General features: G+C 54.4%; 5 protein-coding genes across 5 annotated transcripts; 3 read left to right on the top strand and 2 right to left on the bottom strand.

Annotated features, from left to right (window-relative positions):
- Positions 1–2,410: 2,410 nt before the first annotated feature.
- PG998_009272 (uncharacterized protein) lies at positions 2,411–4,597 on the top strand (the record flags this gene model as incomplete). The annotated part of the gene is made up of 5 exons (XM_066876088.1): positions 2,411–2,425; positions 2,641–2,776; positions 2,837–3,029; positions 3,100–4,310; positions 4,368–4,597. 5 exons carry the CDS (start codon positions 2,411–2,413, stop codon positions 4,595–4,597), a joined length of 1,785 nt encoding a protein of 594 aa, XP_066728244.1.
- A 2,400-nt stretch (positions 4,598–6,997) lies between these two features.
- On the bottom strand, positions 6,998–8,043 carry PG998_009271 (uncharacterized protein; the record flags this gene model as incomplete). Its single annotated transcript, XM_066876087.1, has 2 exons — positions 6,998–7,824; positions 7,902–8,043. The coding sequence occupies 2 exons, from the start codon at positions 8,041–8,043 to the stop codon at positions 6,998–7,000; spliced, it is 969 nt and encodes a 322-aa protein (XP_066728243.1).
- Positions 8,044–11,116: 3,073 nt separating this feature from the next.
- Positions 11,117–12,551, top strand: PG998_009270 (uncharacterized protein; the record flags this gene model as incomplete). The annotated part of the gene is made up of 4 exons (XM_066876086.1): positions 11,117–11,274; positions 11,322–11,665; positions 11,727–12,227; positions 12,301–12,551. 4 exons carry the CDS (start codon positions 11,117–11,119, stop codon positions 12,549–12,551), a joined length of 1,254 nt encoding a protein of 417 aa, XP_066728242.1.
- A 962-nt stretch (positions 12,552–13,513) lies between these two features.
- PG998_009269 (uncharacterized protein) lies at positions 13,514–14,771 on the top strand (the record flags this gene model as incomplete). Its single annotated transcript, XM_066876085.1, has 3 exons — positions 13,514–13,840; positions 13,946–14,101; positions 14,169–14,771. The coding sequence occupies 3 exons, from the start codon at positions 13,514–13,516 to the stop codon at positions 14,769–14,771; spliced, it is 1,086 nt and encodes a 361-aa protein (XP_066728241.1).
- A 944-nt stretch (positions 14,772–15,715) lies between these two features.
- PG998_009268 (uncharacterized protein) lies at positions 15,716–18,159 on the bottom strand (the record flags this gene model as incomplete). The annotated part of the gene is made up of 2 exons (XM_066876084.1): positions 15,716–15,953; positions 16,013–18,159. The coding sequence occupies 2 exons, from the start codon at positions 18,157–18,159 to the stop codon at positions 15,716–15,718; spliced, it is 2,385 nt and encodes a 794-aa protein (XP_066728240.1).
- Positions 18,160–18,364: the final 205 nt, after the last annotated feature.

Below are 18,364 nucleotides of genomic sequence, written 5' to 3'. Positions count from 1 at the left end.
CAGCACCTACCAGCCTACAGTCCTAAGGGTTGAACTCCGTCCCACGCGGGGGGCTCTCAAGCTCGCGCCAAACAAGTCATACGGGAGGTAGAGAGTCTGAACGAGTGCCTACCTATTGGACTTTTGGGGCTAGGGCGCATCACTGCCACGCTCTCATAGAGTCCCAGTCATTGCAATAGCCATAGAACTATGACCGTTCATCGGGAGTTCTCTGCTTGACGTCAACGAAACCCCCTGGTGTTTAGCTTTGGCCGACATCTGCTCGTGCTCGCCGGGCTGGTTACAGGTCTCATGTCTCATGCACCTCTACGAGGCATGCGAAGGTGAGCCCACCAACCACACGTCAACCCCCGCGTCCTTGGGCCTACCTAATTCCTTCGGCAAATTCGAAACGTCATCAGCAACCGGGGTTGACTGGCGTGCACACGTGGCTATGGACGCGCCAAGTATCGGCTACGCAACAGAAGCGCCGTGCTGCGTCAAGACCGAGCTTCGAAATTGTAACCCACCTGTGCCGCGACAAATAGACAAACAATGGGTGGTGTAGGACTGGCGCAGGGGTTGAAGGAGGGTTGCAAGCAGGCAAGTCTTCTCGCAGCACAAAATGTGTTTGTTGGTCCTAAAGAATGGTACCCTGGCCACGCTATCAATCCCTGTCAGGATAAGTAGCTATTCTTGTCTGCTTGACATTTTGTGCGAAAAGCTTGGCAGGGTATTACTTCTTTGCAGGTTTGTGATTGGCTAGGAAACGCAGCGAGGTGACCTGTTTCGGTGCGGCTCGCACTCGGTGTTAGAGAATGGTCCTGAAGTCCGATTCCTATACCACCTCAGTTCCTGCTATCTCGTCGACAACGTCATCCGTTCGTTGAGCAAGACAGTTTGATGTTTATGCCGTGCCGGAGAAGCTTGAGACGGCACGAAAATACATCGAGCGTACTAGCTGGCGCAGCATCATCTAGGCCAGTGCTTTCTACCGCGAGGGACTTACCGCGAGGGCCATAATAAGCGCGGGTCGCTTGTCTATGTAGTCGTTCGTGAAACCTTAAAACCGTGCTATAGTCCTTTGTGCTACGACCTGTCTGATATTACTAATACCAAATAGGCAATCAACCAGACGCCTCTACGCCCCTAGCAAGACCCGGCATAGCTTTATTCGGGCTCTGATTCCTCCGAGCGAATCCGAACGCTGGTAATATGGGGTACAAAAGCAAGCAAAACGAAGGCGCCAAGACATAGTTCCTCCGGATCGCCACAAGGCGACTTACTCCGGAATCGAGGCATTCTCCGATTGATGACTGATGAGGCACGGACACACGGGTACACTCATGGTTACATGGACAAGACAACAGTGCGTGATCGCTACCACTTATTGATGGGGAATTGCAGATGGGCACCATTGTGGATGGAGGGAGCCCCCGCCCTGTCGATCTAAGCCTTGAACACGAGAGCCTACGAGCCTGCGTAGGGCTTAGATATATGGGCGTGTGAGTCGAGAGGCTTCCGTTGTGGCCGTCTGGCGAAAGGCCGGAACGCAAAGCTTCGATCTGGCAGATGCCAATCGCGGCCAAGTCTTGAAAGAAGGGAGTGAGTGCTGTATTGACCGGGATGCTGCAGCATCAGTGGCAGTGAAGATCCCCCCAAATCGCTGGGCCCAGTTATTTTCATCCCGCCATTTGCACGAGAGGGGCTCATGAACAGCTACTTGTCTACATACATACAGCGACGAGTGTTCGAGTTTCCACGTCCTCTTTTCGATTGCATAAGGCGGGGCTTGGCTTTGGGGGCAGGGACCGGGGGCCAGGGCCGGATGAGGTCGCAACTTCAGCGAACAAGGGTCCAGTTCTCATGGCTCATGGGATGGAGCAGCGTGCTTTTGTACAGGGGTTGGGAGGCACCACCACCGCTAGCCAGCAGGGCAGGGGTTTGGGGTGCTGGGTGCTCGCTTTTTGCCAGTGCAAGCTGCTGGTGAATGGAAGGATGTGGATTGCGCTGCACCATCATCTCTTGAACCCAAATCCTGTCGTCTCACGTTGTCCCTTAATCATCCTGGCTGGGCTCTCCCACGACGATATCGATCCTAACCTTTAGCATCCCTGGTATCTCTTGTCCAATCTCCGCTTCGGCTCCCGTGCCATGTCATGTCCTGTCTACTTGACCTGAAGTACCCGTCTCCTGCTTGCTTACATATGTATGCGCATGGTCCAGCCCCAAAAACTCTGGCCAGACTCCTGCCGCATTGAAATACACCACAACGTCCCGAGACCTTGCCTCTGAGTCAAGTCAACGGCCATACCCATCGCCAGTCTCTCTGTTCTTTCAATCACAGAAGCAAGTCACCTGGGAGTGGCCACACACATTGATGATGCCGTCCATCACAAAGCTCCATAGCCGGAAGACCAACAACGACACCATGCTGAACGGCCGCGTATGCGATCGGTGCATTCGGTAAGATCCATCCCGCCAATCAACCCCAGTCCGGTCGGAACGACTATTGAGTGAACCCGCACTGACTTGGCTATCGTCTTACTCGAAAACAGCAAGAAGGTCAAATGTTTGTCTCACCTCCAACTCCTAACTCATATTGCTTTTTCCCTCGGATCGTTATACTAACCCATCGTCACTACTTCAGGCGACCTCCAGCGGCCTCAATGTTCCCGCTGCTCTGAAGGGGGCTTCTCATGCGTCTATTCCACCGAGAGGAAGAAGCCCGGGCCGCCACGCGGCGCCAGGCGAAATAAGACCCTGACACCCCCTTCCGAGGGCATCAGCATCACAGGTACGCGTGCACTTTCATGTCCACAACCGGTTGCCTACTCTGACCGTGTTGGCTTGATAGTTATTCCATCGTCAACGACACAACTTCCTTCGCCGCAACTCCACCCTGTCACCAATGGCGGCTCCCGTGATTCCATGGTGGCATTCAACGCTGCCGATTTCAGTAATGCTTCCTCGCCTTTCGGCGTGGCACTATCCATGGACCACAATCGATTTCCAGGGTACACGCTAGACACATTTGAAGAGCGTAGTCTGTAAGTCGACTACCCGAGATGGATTCCATTTTATCACATTCGTGTTCAAGTTTTAACAATCTACTGGCAGACTGGTCTCATATTTCGATGAGATAAACCCGACTTTTCCGTTGTTCAACAGAGACAGGTTCATGGAGCAATACAGCGCTGGTTTCATCAGTAACGAGCTCGTTGTAGCCATGGTCGCTGTCACGGCCAGAATCTCAGTACCAGTCTCAAGTTGGCCTTCGCAAAACGTCGACATGTGCCTGGCTGCTCTACTTGCTTCGACAACCTCCGACGAGGACCTCAACCTAGCTCGTGGTAGTTTGTGCCGTTATAGGCTAGAGTGTCTCATGGCATTCTACGAATTCAACCAGTTTCCCGGGACAACATCCTGGATGAGAGTCAGCAGACTCACAAGAAAAGCACATGCTTTGGGTTTGAATCAGATTGAAAACCCACATCTCTGCTCCGCCTACGACTCTCGGATAGCCACAGAGCACGAAGTAGAAGACTGGCGCTACGCGTGGTGGTGCGTCTTCACACTTGACAGTTATGTCAACGCTGCGTCTGGAGCTTGTACCAACGTTGATATCGAGAGCATTAATACTGCGCTCGTGAGGAGACCCTGGGACGACTCGGATGTCGAATTCTGCTTCCACGCCCTTCCAAAATTATTTTTGGCGGAAGACTTGAGCAATATCTGGAGGACTACACAAGAGGTGTTTACGCAAGGAGGCACGTCGGGCTTCAATATCAACGTGGTCATGGCAGCAGTGGTTCGTGACACCGGTACTCTCGTGCGTCTAAGGACTGAAAAGGGCCCTGAGCGCCTCATGCTGCGGACAGCTAGGCTAAAGAACGACCTTGCATCCCTGAAACTTTCATTCCCTTCCCGCTATCTCTACCTAACGCGAAACGCCTCGCAGACAGAGACAGACGCCGAGTACAGCCAGAGACTTCTCAACGTGTTGTTATACCACGCAGCGCGAATGGGGGCCGATCTACCGGCTGGGCTTGCGGTTGGTGGCGACGAATGGATGAGCGACTGGAAGACGCTACACGAGACTTGCCGCGAGATTGCACTGTTGGTCAGTCACTGGAGCCAACAGCCCACCGCCCGATTCAACCCAATCGTGACAATAGCACCCTTCACTGCTCTCATGATACTCAACCTCTCTCAGCGGTCAGACCCCGATGCGTCTGTTGTATCAAGCAGCCTCAGTCAGCTTGAATCCACGCTGCTCCTATTTTTGGAAGATGCTGGGAAGAGTTGGTATCTTCCTAGACATATGGCCAGTAAGTTTTTGCATTGCTGAGATCCCGTGGATAATTCACTGGCTAACCCGTGACTAGGCCTTTTCAGGGACTATCACACAAACAATCCACGCTATCTGACGCTTGCACAAACCGACAGCATCTTGAATCGTCTGCCTTGTCCCTTACATCCCAAATTCCCAACACGCAATTGGAGCCATACCGAGCCCCTCGATACAACATATAGCACCATGGACCCGGCGATAAGCATGGATTTTGTCCAGCCGGATGCTCTACCATTAACGACACTGACCCAATATTCGTATTAGATACCCCTATATAGCAAATGATAATGGAATCAAAATAAGCCTATGCAACTATTCGTAGTGCCGGTAGTGATACACTGACCACAAGCATATGCAATAATGCAATGGTTAACATAGCCCCTAGGTACCTAATGACTTACATGGCTCGAACAAAACCACAGGCTCATCTTATTGCCACCCTTCAGCCCTACAGAATACTGGTTCAAGTACATAGGCTGGGCCCCTTCTTTTTGGCGGATGGTTTGTTTCCCCATGCCATCAATCGAACAGGCCAATCACCGACGACGATGGTCATGTGGGCCAGCATGACGCACTCCACCGGCAAAAAGGGCAGATACATGCCTGGGTTGCATTCCATATTTCGCGCTTTAACCACAATTTCACTAGGACATGCAGTGTATTTGCTGTGCCGCGGTGATGGATCCCATATGCATACATGCATACATACATATGGATGGCCATTGATGGCTGGCTATGACGGAGTCTGTCTTCCCCCGGCGGAAGGAGAGACGGACAGTAAGACGGAGTCCTAGACGGACAGGGGAGGTTGCCTGCCTTTGGCCCCCAAGTATGTACGTATCCTGTTTCCTGACTAACACAGGGTGGTGGGTGGTGGGTGGTGCCGCAGCTCGTACGGGCACGGATATAGGCGATAATGCAACAGACGCACACAGGTCGGCGGCAAGGATTCTTTCACAGTCGCAGAGTATTTCCTTTTGGATCTGGAAGCTTTCCTCTGTGTAACGGTTGGCACGTGGCTGGACATGGCACACAGCCCTTGCCTATGCTGTGGAGAAGGTATGCAAATGCAAGTATGTACAACAAGTACTCAATACGTGCATAACAAAATACATACTACGGAATACAATCGGACCCAAGGTTGCCCCGGTAAGCCTTCTGCATTTGTCAGACGTTACTTATCAAATGTCCGACCACGCAATTTTATCAACCCGAGCCCAACGGCGGCCATCGACGTCCATCAGCGAGTGATGTACAGTCCTTGATCTATCACCGGAAATCTTGCTAACAAGATTCCATTGTTTGCTTCTACACGCATACTGACGCAACCTGCAGGCACTTTGCGAGAGAGGTTTTGTGCCCTGTCAACTCTCGCCATCTTTGACGAGGGAGCAGGGCAACTGGCTTATCTGCGTCCTCCAAATGCAAGCCGCAGCAAGAAGAGTACATGAATCCAGTTATTAAACACGGAACGAGTAAGCACGGGAAACGGCAAGGCAAGCCACCACTCTAATGGGACTTTGCTAATGCCGCCCGTTGCTTGTGATTCTTTGGGCAAAGCTGGCAGCTGGTCTGCCTGTCAGATCCTAATTTTGGTGGACGGTTCCACAACACGAGAGGGGAAGGTGGTGCCTGCCTAGAGGGGGCGGCGGCGCGCGAAGATGGTTACACAAGCATCAATCCACTAAGAAAAGCGCGAGTAGTGCCGTTACACAAAGGCAGCGCACCTAGACTATGTCGGCGTCCGCTAGGCCAATGGGAGACATCCCTACACGCATCTCATAACGACCAAACTCCACCCATCCCCATTCGTGATCTGCCAGGTGTGGGTTACAGGGGAGAGGCGTCCCTTTTGTTGGTCGACCTTGGACCTTGGCATGCGCGGCAAGCGTTGTAATGCAGCACAGTTCTTTAGGCGAGAGGTTAATTGCCTTTTAGGGTTGTCGACGTCCCAGGAGGAGAAACCACACCAAACTGCTTTGAAGGGGGGCATTTAGCGAATGGGCAGATCACATGAAATTGGCAACGAACACGTCTGTCTGCTTGGCTCCGGGTTTCCCGTTCGTTTTCGCATGAAGACGTGATAACCTTACATGGTGACCTGGCTGGGGACCGTCAACCTGATTCGGCAATAGCCATACGAGGTAGACAAGCGCTTTCTTGCACCTACTTCCAGGCTGTATGCACATATACTGCAACACTCACGGGTCGGTAATAATCGTCGATCTCAGTACCTAAATCCCTACCGCTCCGCCAGATTCGGTCGCTTCGATTGAGGCTGCGGACACTAACGCTTTAGGTTCTTCGTGGATGTGTGTGTATGCACGCCACAGGGCTGGCATTCGTCATTCAGCGAAAGAGGAGTGCCGGGTAAAAAGGCGGAATCCCGCTACTTCACTTTGCTACTTGACTTGGGCGTTCTTCGCGAATTTGCGGTGCTGCTTGCCCAAGGTGGTGTTTCTGCACTGGTGGGACATGACACTTCAGAAGGCAACCGCCGAGGCGTTGAGCATCAACGCCATCACTACCACCCAAAAGCAGGGGGCTTTGCAGCTTGGGTAAATCTCGGCCCATCTGCTCCCAGCGCGACCGAACAAGATGGGCCTCAAACGGCTATGGTATTCGCTATTGGTATTGTACATTGATTAAGTAAGTCTTCTAATCTCATAACGAGAACATCATCCCTAGCAGACCGCAGACCACTCCCGTCGTCCAGCCTGCAGTCGAAGGCGATGTCAGTGGGGCACCCCCGACCACAGGGACAGTTTGGCCGGAACCCGGAGCCGTGCCGTTCGATCCGACCGACTTGTTCCCCGTGAACACGCCCACGATGATAGTGCCGTTCCGCTCGAAGACGCCTACAGACACCGTCGAGTTCGTTTTCGCCGACATGTTCGGGAGCTGCTTGTCTTCGCCACCCTTGCCGGCCTGTTGCTGCTGTTGCCTCCGCACTTTCCGCTCCGCATCCCAGTGTTCCGGGGCCCGCGCCACCATTCTGCGCGTCTCCGGCACCGCTCGTTTGAGCTCACCAGACTGTACGGGCCCGGGGTTGGTCACGTTGAACGAGTGGCGCGCGATCACGTGGCTGTCGGAGAGACCCGCGGCGGCGAGTGTTGCGGCAAAGTCGAATCCCATGCGCTCTGATGCGGCGGTCCTAAGAGCCTGGAGGCCCTCCGTGTTGAGGTCGCTCGTGTCTACGAGGAGCTGCAAGTAGCGGTGGCTCAGCGGGTTCTTGGCGGGTGGCGCTGGGCTGACGTAGTCCGCGAGCGCTGGGGTGTTGTTGATGTTTTCAAGCAGGAAGGCAGAAGCTGCGAGGCCGTCATTCTTTGGCACCGTGGTGGCCGCGGTGGCCGCGGTCAAGTCCGTCTGCATCCAGTGGAGCAGAGTGTGCGGGTTTGTGTCCACGGGGATGTCCAGGTCGACCATGATGACGGCGTAACTCGATCCCAGTAGTCTGGGCGATGTCGCGAGACTCGGTTGCGACGCGACGGCTGCAATTCGCGTTAGCCAATTCGGTTCGATTCAATTGCGCATTGTCCGGTTAGGGACCGCAAGCAGGACGTCATACCATCTTCAGCTACCTCGGCGCCATCCTTGATTGCGACCTGACCGTAAGTCACGATCAAATCCGTCTCGGTTGCTGGTTCCCCTACGACTTGCGTAACCACGCCAATTGCCGACGCGAACAGCAATGATTTCGAAAAGAACATGACGGACGGCTGGCGTCTTGGCGAACTTTTCCTCCTCGTTTCCGTTTTCGTCCGATTGGTTAATTGCAGCTTAGAATCTGCTACTCGTACAAAGTCGACGCCAGGCCATCAAGAATTGAAAGGATTGAAATGAAAGTAATAATAACAACAAATGGAAAAACAAGTCAGAAGCACGTCCCTGGCGAAAAGTCAACAAGGAGAGGTCGTATTATTAGGGGACAAGCCACCTACGTCCTTCCCACTGCTGCTGTGACTGTGACATGACAAGCAGGGACCATCTGGTCGGATGAATCTCCACATGCCACACGCCGGAAGCTGAAACAGATGAGACGGTCGCGGACCCCACCTTGCGCCGACGAACGCTTCTGCTGGTTTGCCAGTGTCACATGAAACACCGTCGCAAAGCCTGTCGCCCTGCCGCGGAATGGCTCCATTCGGGCTCGATAATGGGCTTATCTTTCCCTTGGCCACTCACGGCCACACGGCCAATCTATTCTTGCGCCTTGGCTTGAGACGAGAATAGCAATCCTCATCCTGGGCCACGATTGACAAATGATCAGCGCCCAAGCTGCGACACGCCAAAAGATGGACCGCCGGGGTATTACGTGAACCAAGCTTCCAGAACTTCAAATAGAGTGACAACGTCACTCGGCAGAGTTGCAGCTGATAATTCCGCCGGAATGCCGTCCCTTGTTTTTCCGGACGGGAAGACGCGGCCACCAATCCTTTCTTCCCGTATGTCGCCTTGTTGTGGCACGTACAGATACATATATACATGTCCCCGGCAACTTGAGGCTCTGCAGCAGCAGCAGTTGTCTCTCGGGGCCCAGGGATGGGCCGCCCCTAGGGAATCCGCGCTGATTAAGCATATCTTTAGCGCATATCGTCAAACCTGCCAATGCTGCATCCGAAGCTTGGTTCTTATACCTCCTTCAATAGACAACCAACTGTCAGCTCTCTGATGTGTCTTTGTTGAAATTATCCTCTCTGGGCTCTCTGGGAAAATCTAGACTGCGTGATACACCTGGTGCGTTGGACGTGACGATAAATCAATCCCAACATTGGCATTATGGCCTTGGTCTTTGGTCTTTCAGATCAAGCATGTTCATTCCCTGAGCGCAAGCCGTCCATAAGGCAATGCCCATGGCCTCGTTGACAAGGCGATTAGTCACCGACAGAGTAACGTGTTTTGCTCGATCATCTAGAATCGTCACAGAACCTCGCCGGGTTTTTAGGTGGTAACCAAGCCGGGGACGAAGTTGTCTTTGTTACAAGGCCTCTTAGACTTTGGACGAACGAGTGCAGGTCCTTGCTAAGTGGTTCTCTCTATCCCCTCCTTGACCATTGCGCACGCATTTATCACTTGATGTTGCTATTTGATATTAATAATCATCAGTACCTCTGCTGCTCAAGACGTGCCGCTGCTCAGAACTCCGCCGTATCCCTAGGGACGAGCATGGGCAGCTGCCGCTGAAGTTATTACGTCTTACAATGCACCAATACGCCCCTGAGCCCGTCGTCAACGATAAAAATGGTCATCAGGGTCCACAGGGATGCCATAGAAGAAGGAGCTCGGAGGCCTGAACATCGAGAACATGGTCAGGCAAGTGCCCCTGGTCTCATTGAGGGACAACGAGTTGCTATAAACACTTCAGCCTCATCTTCGTGGAGCAAGCAGCGAGTCGCGGAGTAGACATATAAGATTCTGGGATTAGGAGATCCCACGATCGGAAATTATTATCTGCGAGTAGGTTCATCTTTGGGCCAACGTTGTTGGGTGGAGCGAGCATTTCACAGGACAAATTTGCTAGTATCTAGCCATATAACAATATTTGAAATACCGGCGTGGCGCTCTTTCAGGTCTCTCCAGCAACATCCAGGCCATTCCCCTCGCCTCCTACATAGGCGTTACATCGTCGTCTTGTAGTCCATCTCTAGCCAGCCGGCGAAGTTGCAGCTTTCCAATCTACCACGGAAATGCTCCCCATCCTAGGATATCTTGTTGCTAGCTACACATGGAACCGAAAAAGAAAGAGGAAAAAAATATCACAATACTTGTCTAGCATCGAAGTCGAAGGTAGACATTTGTCCATTGAACAAGATAAAACAAGATCGATGACGACAAAGCATTGTCGGAGGAAGCTATTCACGAAGTTGCCGACGCTACGCTACCCAACCTTAATGCATGGGCAGGCGGGCTAGTGCCCGTTGTGGGTTTATAACAGGCAATGCAACATGACGTAACCACTGGAAGGACAACAAGCAAACGTGTACGGCTTGGCGACTGTTTTGACTGCGATGGTTGTACGATGAAAACGACACCCAATAGCTGGGTATTACGCTACATTGTGACCCTATGCCAAGCGAATTATCCGGCCTTCGTCCTTTTCGCTCCGCCGATTATGGCTACGGACCTATCGCAAATAGCAGACCGCGAAGCGATGGTGACTCTTGGGCAGCTTGCCCTCAGGGGAGGATGAATAGGGGAAGAAGAGAGTATCGCGATCTTGGATATAGCCGCTTTGGGAAGATGAAGGAAACGATAGATGGTGGTTTTAGTGAAGGTGGCTTGCCTGGACAAATCGATGAATCATCGTCCCTCGATGCTGGGTATTGTCCATGCAGCTCGGGGGCCATCGAACAACGCTGGGCCCGCCGCCCGGTGGCACAGCAATGCGGTGGAAGCAAGGTTCGCTAGTCGGTGTCCCGGATAAGTCTATGCGGCGCCCAGCCGCCACCACTTCCCCGTGGTCTGCTTGCTCCACCGCGGAGTATTCGCAGTTTCGCATTTTGCCGAAAGCGCGGGACGCCGAGTTCTGGATACCGCGTCCCGATTGTGCGTTGCCAAATTATGCCGCCTGGATCGAATCGTAGACCGGGTAATCTGATCTACCAGTGCGTGGCGGTATAGCAGAACCCCAAAGGTAAATGACTACCTGTTATAAGTACGGGAGATTCGCAAAGATGATTAGAGCTTGAACCACACTGACTACAAGCACGATACCCAACTAGTACAGCATTTCAAAAGGCCATCTCGATATACAACTTCAATCAATTCGGTTGCAACATGACGATGACTGGAGCCAAAGCACCGCATGTGTTGATCCTAGGCGCTGGCCTCGGGGGTCTCACGCTTGCCCAATCCCTGCGCAAGAAGGGAGTCTCGTTCGAGGTGTTCGAGAAAGTCCACGATCAACACCAGCCCCAAGGCTGGGCTGTCGGCCTTCACACGTACGTGCGACGTAACCCGCTAGTTCCTGCATTTGCACTGACACAAGGATGACGGCTAGTATGCTGGAAGACTTCCACGCGTCCATGCCAGACGACATGCCCGACTTTGCCGAGGTCAACCACTTGAACCCCCTGAAGACCATGCCAGAGATCGCCTTCTACGACTCTGTGGATGGCGAGAAGCTTGGCTTCCGGGACGACGGCTCAGGGCGCTGGGTTCGGGCCAACCGCACCCGTCTTCGAGACTGGTTGGCCACGAATATCAACGTGCAATTCAATAAGCAGGCTGCGCGTATTGAGGAGAACGAGAACGGCGTCACTGTTCATTTCAAGGACGGCTCGAAAGCCGGCGGTGATATCCTCGTCGGTGCCGAAGGCGTCCAAAGTCCCAGTACGTTCCCCCCCTTTTTGTTATTCTACAAAACGCCCCCCGATCCCTTCAATTCAGTTAGCATGGTCTGAATGTGTCTTAGCCCGGAAGTATCTCCTCAAGGGCCAGGACAAGCTGGTGCGCCATAAGACGGCGACGGTCAGCGGCGAGTGTACCTTATCCGGCGACCTCTTCGCCGAGCAGCTGGAGATGGGGCATTCGTCTTTCCTGGTCGACTTCCCCAACGCGCAGCAGGATGACGGCAAGAAATATCACCTCTTCGTGGGGGTCAACAAGGTCAGCCCCGACGGCAAGTCCGGCGAGTACTACTTCTCGCTGCTGTGGACGGACCCCGACGTGGCCGGCAACGACCCGGACAGCTTCTGGACGCGCACGTCGTCCGGGGAGGATCTCCTCGCCTTTACCAAGCGCATCACGGCCGCGCTGCCGCCCAAGTTCCGCCGCACCATCGACGAGACCACGCCCGAAGGCATGCTGACCAGGCCCATCACGATCTACACGCTGATCCTCGACGAGGACGCGCTGCCGGCGGGTCGCGTTACGCTACTTGGCGATGCTGCACGTAAGTCAGGCACCCTGCTATTATTCCTGGAATTCACGTGTGTGCTGACGGGATTTATTTTGGCTCTCCGCAGATGCCATGACCCCCTTTCGCGGAGAGGGCGGCTGCCACGCAATGCAGGACGCGCTCAACCTCGCGCGGGCGTTGGCGGCCATCGAGGACAAGAATGACGTCGCATCCATCAAGACGATCCTTGGTGGATACCAGAAGGAGATGTTGAAGCGGGGATCCGAGGCGGCGCGGTTGTCAGACACGCAACTCGACGAGCCCCGGCCGCGGGGCATGTTTGAGCAGCCTCTTCCTTCGGACCCCGTCGTCGTTTGAGGAAGACGATGAAATGAATGCTCGATTGTTATCGCCTCGTCAATGTATATCTTGAGAATAACAATAGTGAATGTTGTTGCCAGACAAGTTGGCTCAAACTATCAAATCAAAAACCTGGGAACCCTGAAAACTTGTAAAGGGAATATTTCCAAAGTGCTCCACAAGGAGGCGGCGATTAGATTTACGGAAAAGGTAACGGCGCCAAGCAGTGTCGCCTAATTTTCTCATGTCATCTTAAACGAGTTTTGAATAATAGAGGCCTGGAGTTGACATGTCTGCACTAAAAGTTTGACGTTATCATCTCATCTCCTTTTATTGATCAACAGTGGCTGTGTGGGGCAGTCTTCAGTGGGTTTCCGCTTTATCGGGATCATGGATGCCTAACTCTGTGGCCCTTTTGGAGAATGCCGTTGTCAGTCGCACCTAGTGCCCAGTCCGTGTGTACGCGCAAGTATCGTCACGGCATGGCGGTTGATCGAAGACTCGGTAAAAGACGTATTACAGTGGAAGTTGCACAACATGCTGAGCGACTCTGGGCTGGGCGGAACGACTTGCGTGGTCGAAGGCCAAAAAAGGGACCAAGCCAAGCGTGCCAATCAGTTGCCCCATTGCGGCTGACTGGATTGGTGTTAGCAGGAGGGTTCCTGCTAATCTTTGGTCGAACACGCCGTAACGACACTGGACAGCTGCCGCTACAGGCTAGTTGCCTTTGGGTATTCCTTCTCGCGTTTCTACGTGTACGAACGGCGTAAGCACGAGCTCCTTAGCAAACCTCTGTCGTTCATTTCGCTGCTGTGCCACTGCTTCTTGGCTTTCCCTTGCTTTGTACCTGTAAATAATAATTGTTGTTTTTCCACCGAGGCAGAGAGAGCCCGTTTTGGATGTCGCCAGCGTGAATTGTGACGCAGGTCGCAACACAGGAGGGAAAACACACCCCCGCCACAGCCCAAACATCTCAAGCCATGTTTCCCCTAGCGCAATTGCGCTCGAGGCGACTTCTCCCTGTCTTCGTCGGGGTGGCGCTCACGAGTCTGGCTCTCTACATCATCATCCGTTTGCTCGCCTTCGCCCAGCTGTTTGGCAAACTCGGTCCCCATGCCGGCATTGAAATCACCCAGCAGCAGGTGCTGCAGATGCACAATGGCACCGACGACCCGCGCCCGGCCTTTCCCAAGATGGTCCACCAGATCTTCCACAACTGGAAGGAGCCCGGCAACCATGATATGCCCGAAGATTGGCAACGCATGCGACAGACCTGCATAGACAAGAACCCGGGCTGGGAGTTCAAGGTACGTTTCCGCACCAATCCCCCGGCGAGAGGGAGCAGAAGGCCGCGCTGTTGAGAATCCGGACAAAGCGGGAGATTGCTGACAGCTGTTTTGGGGGCCGTTTAGATGTGGTATACCGAGAACTCGCGAGTCTTCATCGAAGACAACTTCAACTGGTTCCTCCCGACCTACGATAGCTATAAATACCCGATCCAACGAGTCGACGTCATGCGATACTTCCTTATCCGTTACTACGGAGGGATCTATGTCGATCTCGATAACGTAAGTTGGCACAAGAGGATGCTGGAAACAAGGAAACAATTGCTAACAAGATTTACGACGCGTATAGGGCTGCGAAGAAAGTCTCGAAGCGCTCCGCTACTTCCCTGTGTGGACGACGGACGGCGGCCTCGGCGCCCTGAGTAACAACATCATCGGCGGCCAAAAGGATCACCCCTGGCTCGTCATGATGACGGACAACCTCATTCCCTACCACTGGAACTGGATATTGCCGTATGCTATCGTCATGTACAACAGCGGTCAGTGGTACCTGACGGCCATCTGGGAAAAGTACCACTCGCTCCTTCGCGACGACGGCACCCTCCCTGGCTTCGAGGGTAACGAGTGGAAGAAGCTACATCGCATACTGATGGACGGCCGCTCCGGCGCGGACCCGTGGGTGTTCTTTAACCATGGTGGACACGGTGGCACCTGGGGCGCCGGCGACGACTGGCTCTGGGCGTGGCTCGGTATCCATTGGATAGAGGTGGTCGTCGAGGTCATCGCGGCCATCATCTTCTCGATCGTCTGCTGTGTTTGCTGCGTAAGATGTGTGAAGCGGCGGAAGCTGCGCAACAAAGGATACCAAAAGGTCGGCGGCACCAACGTCGAGGAACTGGAGCTCGGGGGACGCACCCCCGGCGGCGGACGACGGTCGACAGATAATGAGTAGGCGAATGTCGAACACAAAGGGAACCAAATTTACATACTCCCTTGCAACCATATAAACAACCAGCACCCGGAGTTTAGGAGCATCATTCTCTGGCATTGTTCAGCGCCACGTACACCGATACCTCGATGCTCCCTTGGAACCAGCACCAATGTTCAAGATCGAGCCGAGTGAAGATGGGAAAAAGACAAACTCATCATTACATCGACTGGCTTCTATGGCTATACCCGTTTTCCATAATGATTTTATAGACTTGGGAATCATTGACTGGTGTTAGAAAGGAAGCTGTCATGCTAGTTGGGTCAGGCATGCAATGTTTTATTGCAGTCAGTACCTACGCATCCCTGACCCAAACGAAGATCCCCAAGAGCCCCTGTTCCACTCTTGGTTTTGGCGCGATTCGCCAGATTTGGAATGCTCAACTAATTAGGAGCCTGGTGTTTGAAATTAGTTGTAAGTTGAGGCGAGGCGGGTGCTATGAGCATGATGGCTTTGGCTGGCTTCGCACCATATGGGTGATACCAGACAGGTGTCGCATCATCATTCGAATCACCTCCGATATGAAAGGGGTGTGCGTGTATTCCAAGGCAGCGTCTTCTTGTACATGCTATTAAGGCCATTCCATCCCATCCATGGCATTGCCAGAAGAATTAATCAAACCAGTGAATTCCAATTAATTCTTGACCTGCAATGCCGTAATCGAGACACGTATCGATCGTTGGTCATTGGCGGATAATGGTTCGTGTTTCTGGTATTGCTGTAGAAGAAGTTCTAACGGGATACTGGCAAAGATATATTACATTCCTTGTTTATTATTAATTCCGTTCAATAGCGTCTATATCCAGATAACGACCAACCACTCGAATGAACTTCTGCTCTCGAAGCATGATGACCAAGCCCGAGGCCCCATGCCGCTGTTGTGTCCACGAAGGCAGCCCATGGCACTCTCAAACAATCCTGATATCAATAAGCTTGCTCCTATCCACTCTGAAAAACTTCTTGCCTGTGATAGTGGATTGAGCGAGGAAATCTTCCCCGTCCATGGCGCCGTACAGGTAGCAGTCGCCGACGAACTCGTACGTAGCATCGTCCACGGCGAGCGGGGTACTATTGGCGTTTGAAGAGGGAGGAGAGCTGGAAGCAGCGGCAGCGGCAGCAGGTTCTCCAGACGAGGAGGATTCTGCACTGGTCTCCTGTTGCCGTTGCCCAACTGGGCGCAATAAATACGGATAGAATCCACCCACGAGGGCGACGACGAGGTCGCCCGGCCGGACCCCTTTGCGCGACCCCCTGGCTCTGGAGCAGCCTGCTGTGGCCCTCCATCTTCTTCTCTTGGCATGCCAGGAATGTCGCCCCGTATCATTCCAGACACTAGGTTGGCGGCCGTGGGGTCTCGTATCGTCAGGTATTGCTGGAAGGACTCCATCATGGCTCTCGCCATCGGATCCGCCATCAAACGGCCCATATTCGGCCTGGGCAGCGGCCCCCCGCCATCTCCTGGTTGAGTATCATCAGTGGTAGTAGCACTAGGATTGCTGTCGTTACTACTGGGCTCCGCAGTAGTAGTCTCGCTATTAGTTGTAGAAGAGGAACCTCCCGATCTTTGCTGCTGTCGCTTTCGCTCCTGAGACAGGTCCCCGTCCACCGCCACGACATCCTCGGTGGCCGTCATGCCGAAGCGACCGTCCTCGGTCCGGAAGAAGCGACGACCCAGGGCGTAGTGCCGCAGCAGGTTCTCATACGGTTTGTCCTTGCCCGTCAGCGGGACCAGTGACTGCACCTCCGGGTTCGCCTGCAAACGCGCGCGGAGCTCGGGCGACATGTTACCACGGAGCTCCGCGGGTGTGCAGTCCAGGAGCGCCAGGATGCGCTCCTGCGCCATGAGGCTGCGGAAACTGAGGCCGACGTCGGCCTTGAGGGGGCTGGGGTCTGCAAAGGAGTGCTGCGCCTCGAAGCCGCCGCTGTTGGTGACGAGGGTGCGCCAGAAGCGCTCGTTGCGCTGTTCGGCCGTCTCCCAAGACTCCGGCTCGGGCAGCTTGGCGAACTCGGTGTAGCACAGCCGGGTCAGGTTGCCGGCGTCGAACACGGGCGAGACGTGGGCGACGCGGGCGAGGCCGTGGGCCTGGACGCGAAGGGCGTTGTCGTCGGAGACGGTGATGGGCTTGATGCGGGGCTTGAGCGCCTCCCACCACTGGCGGAGCCCGCCGTTCGGGCTCCCTACACGACCCTTGGGACTGGTGGTGCCAAAGTCGGGGACCCAGCTTGGAAGGCCCTTCAGCACCCTTTGGCACGGCGGGCACTCGCCAAACCAGACCAGCAAGTCCTGTCGTTCCAGTATGGTGTACCTGGCCGCCTCAGTGAAAACCTGCTGTGCAGTCTTGGAGTAATCAATGGTGGGAAGCGGCTGCGGCCCTTGGTCGTGAAATTCTATTCGAGCGGAGGGCGTGGCGATCTTGAGCATGGCAAATACGTGCTCTCTAGGGTCTTTGGCACCGCAGTCTCGGGCGGTCTGGATCATGGGGAACAGCTCAATGGACTGACGGAGCCGTTTCCTCCTCTCGGCAATCTCGATCTGGTTGGCGATATCGCATCCTTTCTGGACCGATGGTAGAAGAGGTACGGCGCCAAAGAATTTGGCTCGCATGAACTGATAGCACCGCCCGGCTGCAATGTAATTGGGCCATCGCATATTGCTGCGGCCGAGGACAATGATAGGGAGCTTAGCCGACACGATGTCCGGGATGGAGTGGACGGAGACCCAGTACTTGGCGCCCAAAATGCCGTCGATGACCTTCCACAGCTCGAAGTTGAACGAGTGCAGGTCGTCGTAGGGGCAGTCATGCAGTCGCGTCCGGATATCATCTATCTGCTGGAGGGTGGCGCGGGCGATCGAGGTGTCCTGGGAGAGGCCGACATGCAGACAAGCCTGCAGGTAGCGATTGGCCATCTCGCGGAGGGTGTCGAAGGCCAGCGACGTCAGCTCGGCCTTCTCGCCGCCGGGGCCCAGCCAGCACAGCGTCTTGTCGGCGTGGGACAGGATCTGGCGCATGACGGGGCCCTGGGCATTGCGCTCTGCGACGGTGCGGCCGACTAGCAGGTCCGCCCACACCTTGCGCGGCTGCTCCCGCCGGCGGAAGATGCGCAGCGCGTCGGCGAGGGCGACGGGAATCTCTTGCTCCGCGTCGTCCACCAGGACGGTGACGGTGCCGCTCTCGTCTTCGCGGTCATAGGAGATGCACTCGTATGACGTGCTGGCGAGAGGGGCGTCGGCGAGGGTCAACCGGATGGGCGAGTCGGGATCAGCTGAAGGTTCCAGGACCGCCAGGCGCGCTACGGCGGTGGGGCTGTTCTGGTTGACAAGCCTGCTGAAGGGGTTTTCCGAAGAAGCCATGTCTGTGAGTGTCAACTGATACAAAGAACCCCAAGTGGACAATGAGACATAATACAGAATGAGTCAAGCAATTGGAGAATACCCTTTCCTGATGCTCCGTGAATATAGCGCCGGGCCATGGACGGGATTTTTATAGCCCTTCCACTACTGCGAAGTAGACGACATGTGTTGTGGTCATGGTCCCATGCTAGGAGCCGTCCGTTCC

The sequence above is a fragment of the Apiospora kogelbergensis genome (genome assembly GCF_038363985.1).
Source record: "Apiospora kogelbergensis strain CBS 113332 chromosome Unknown utg000006l_segment0_segment0, whole genome shotgun sequence".
Taxonomy (NCBI): Eukaryota; Fungi; Ascomycota; class Sordariomycetes; order Amphisphaeriales; family Apiosporaceae; genus Apiospora; species Apiospora kogelbergensis.
Note: the sequence above shows the minus strand (reverse complement) of the source record. Positions and strands in the feature narration are given on the sequence as shown.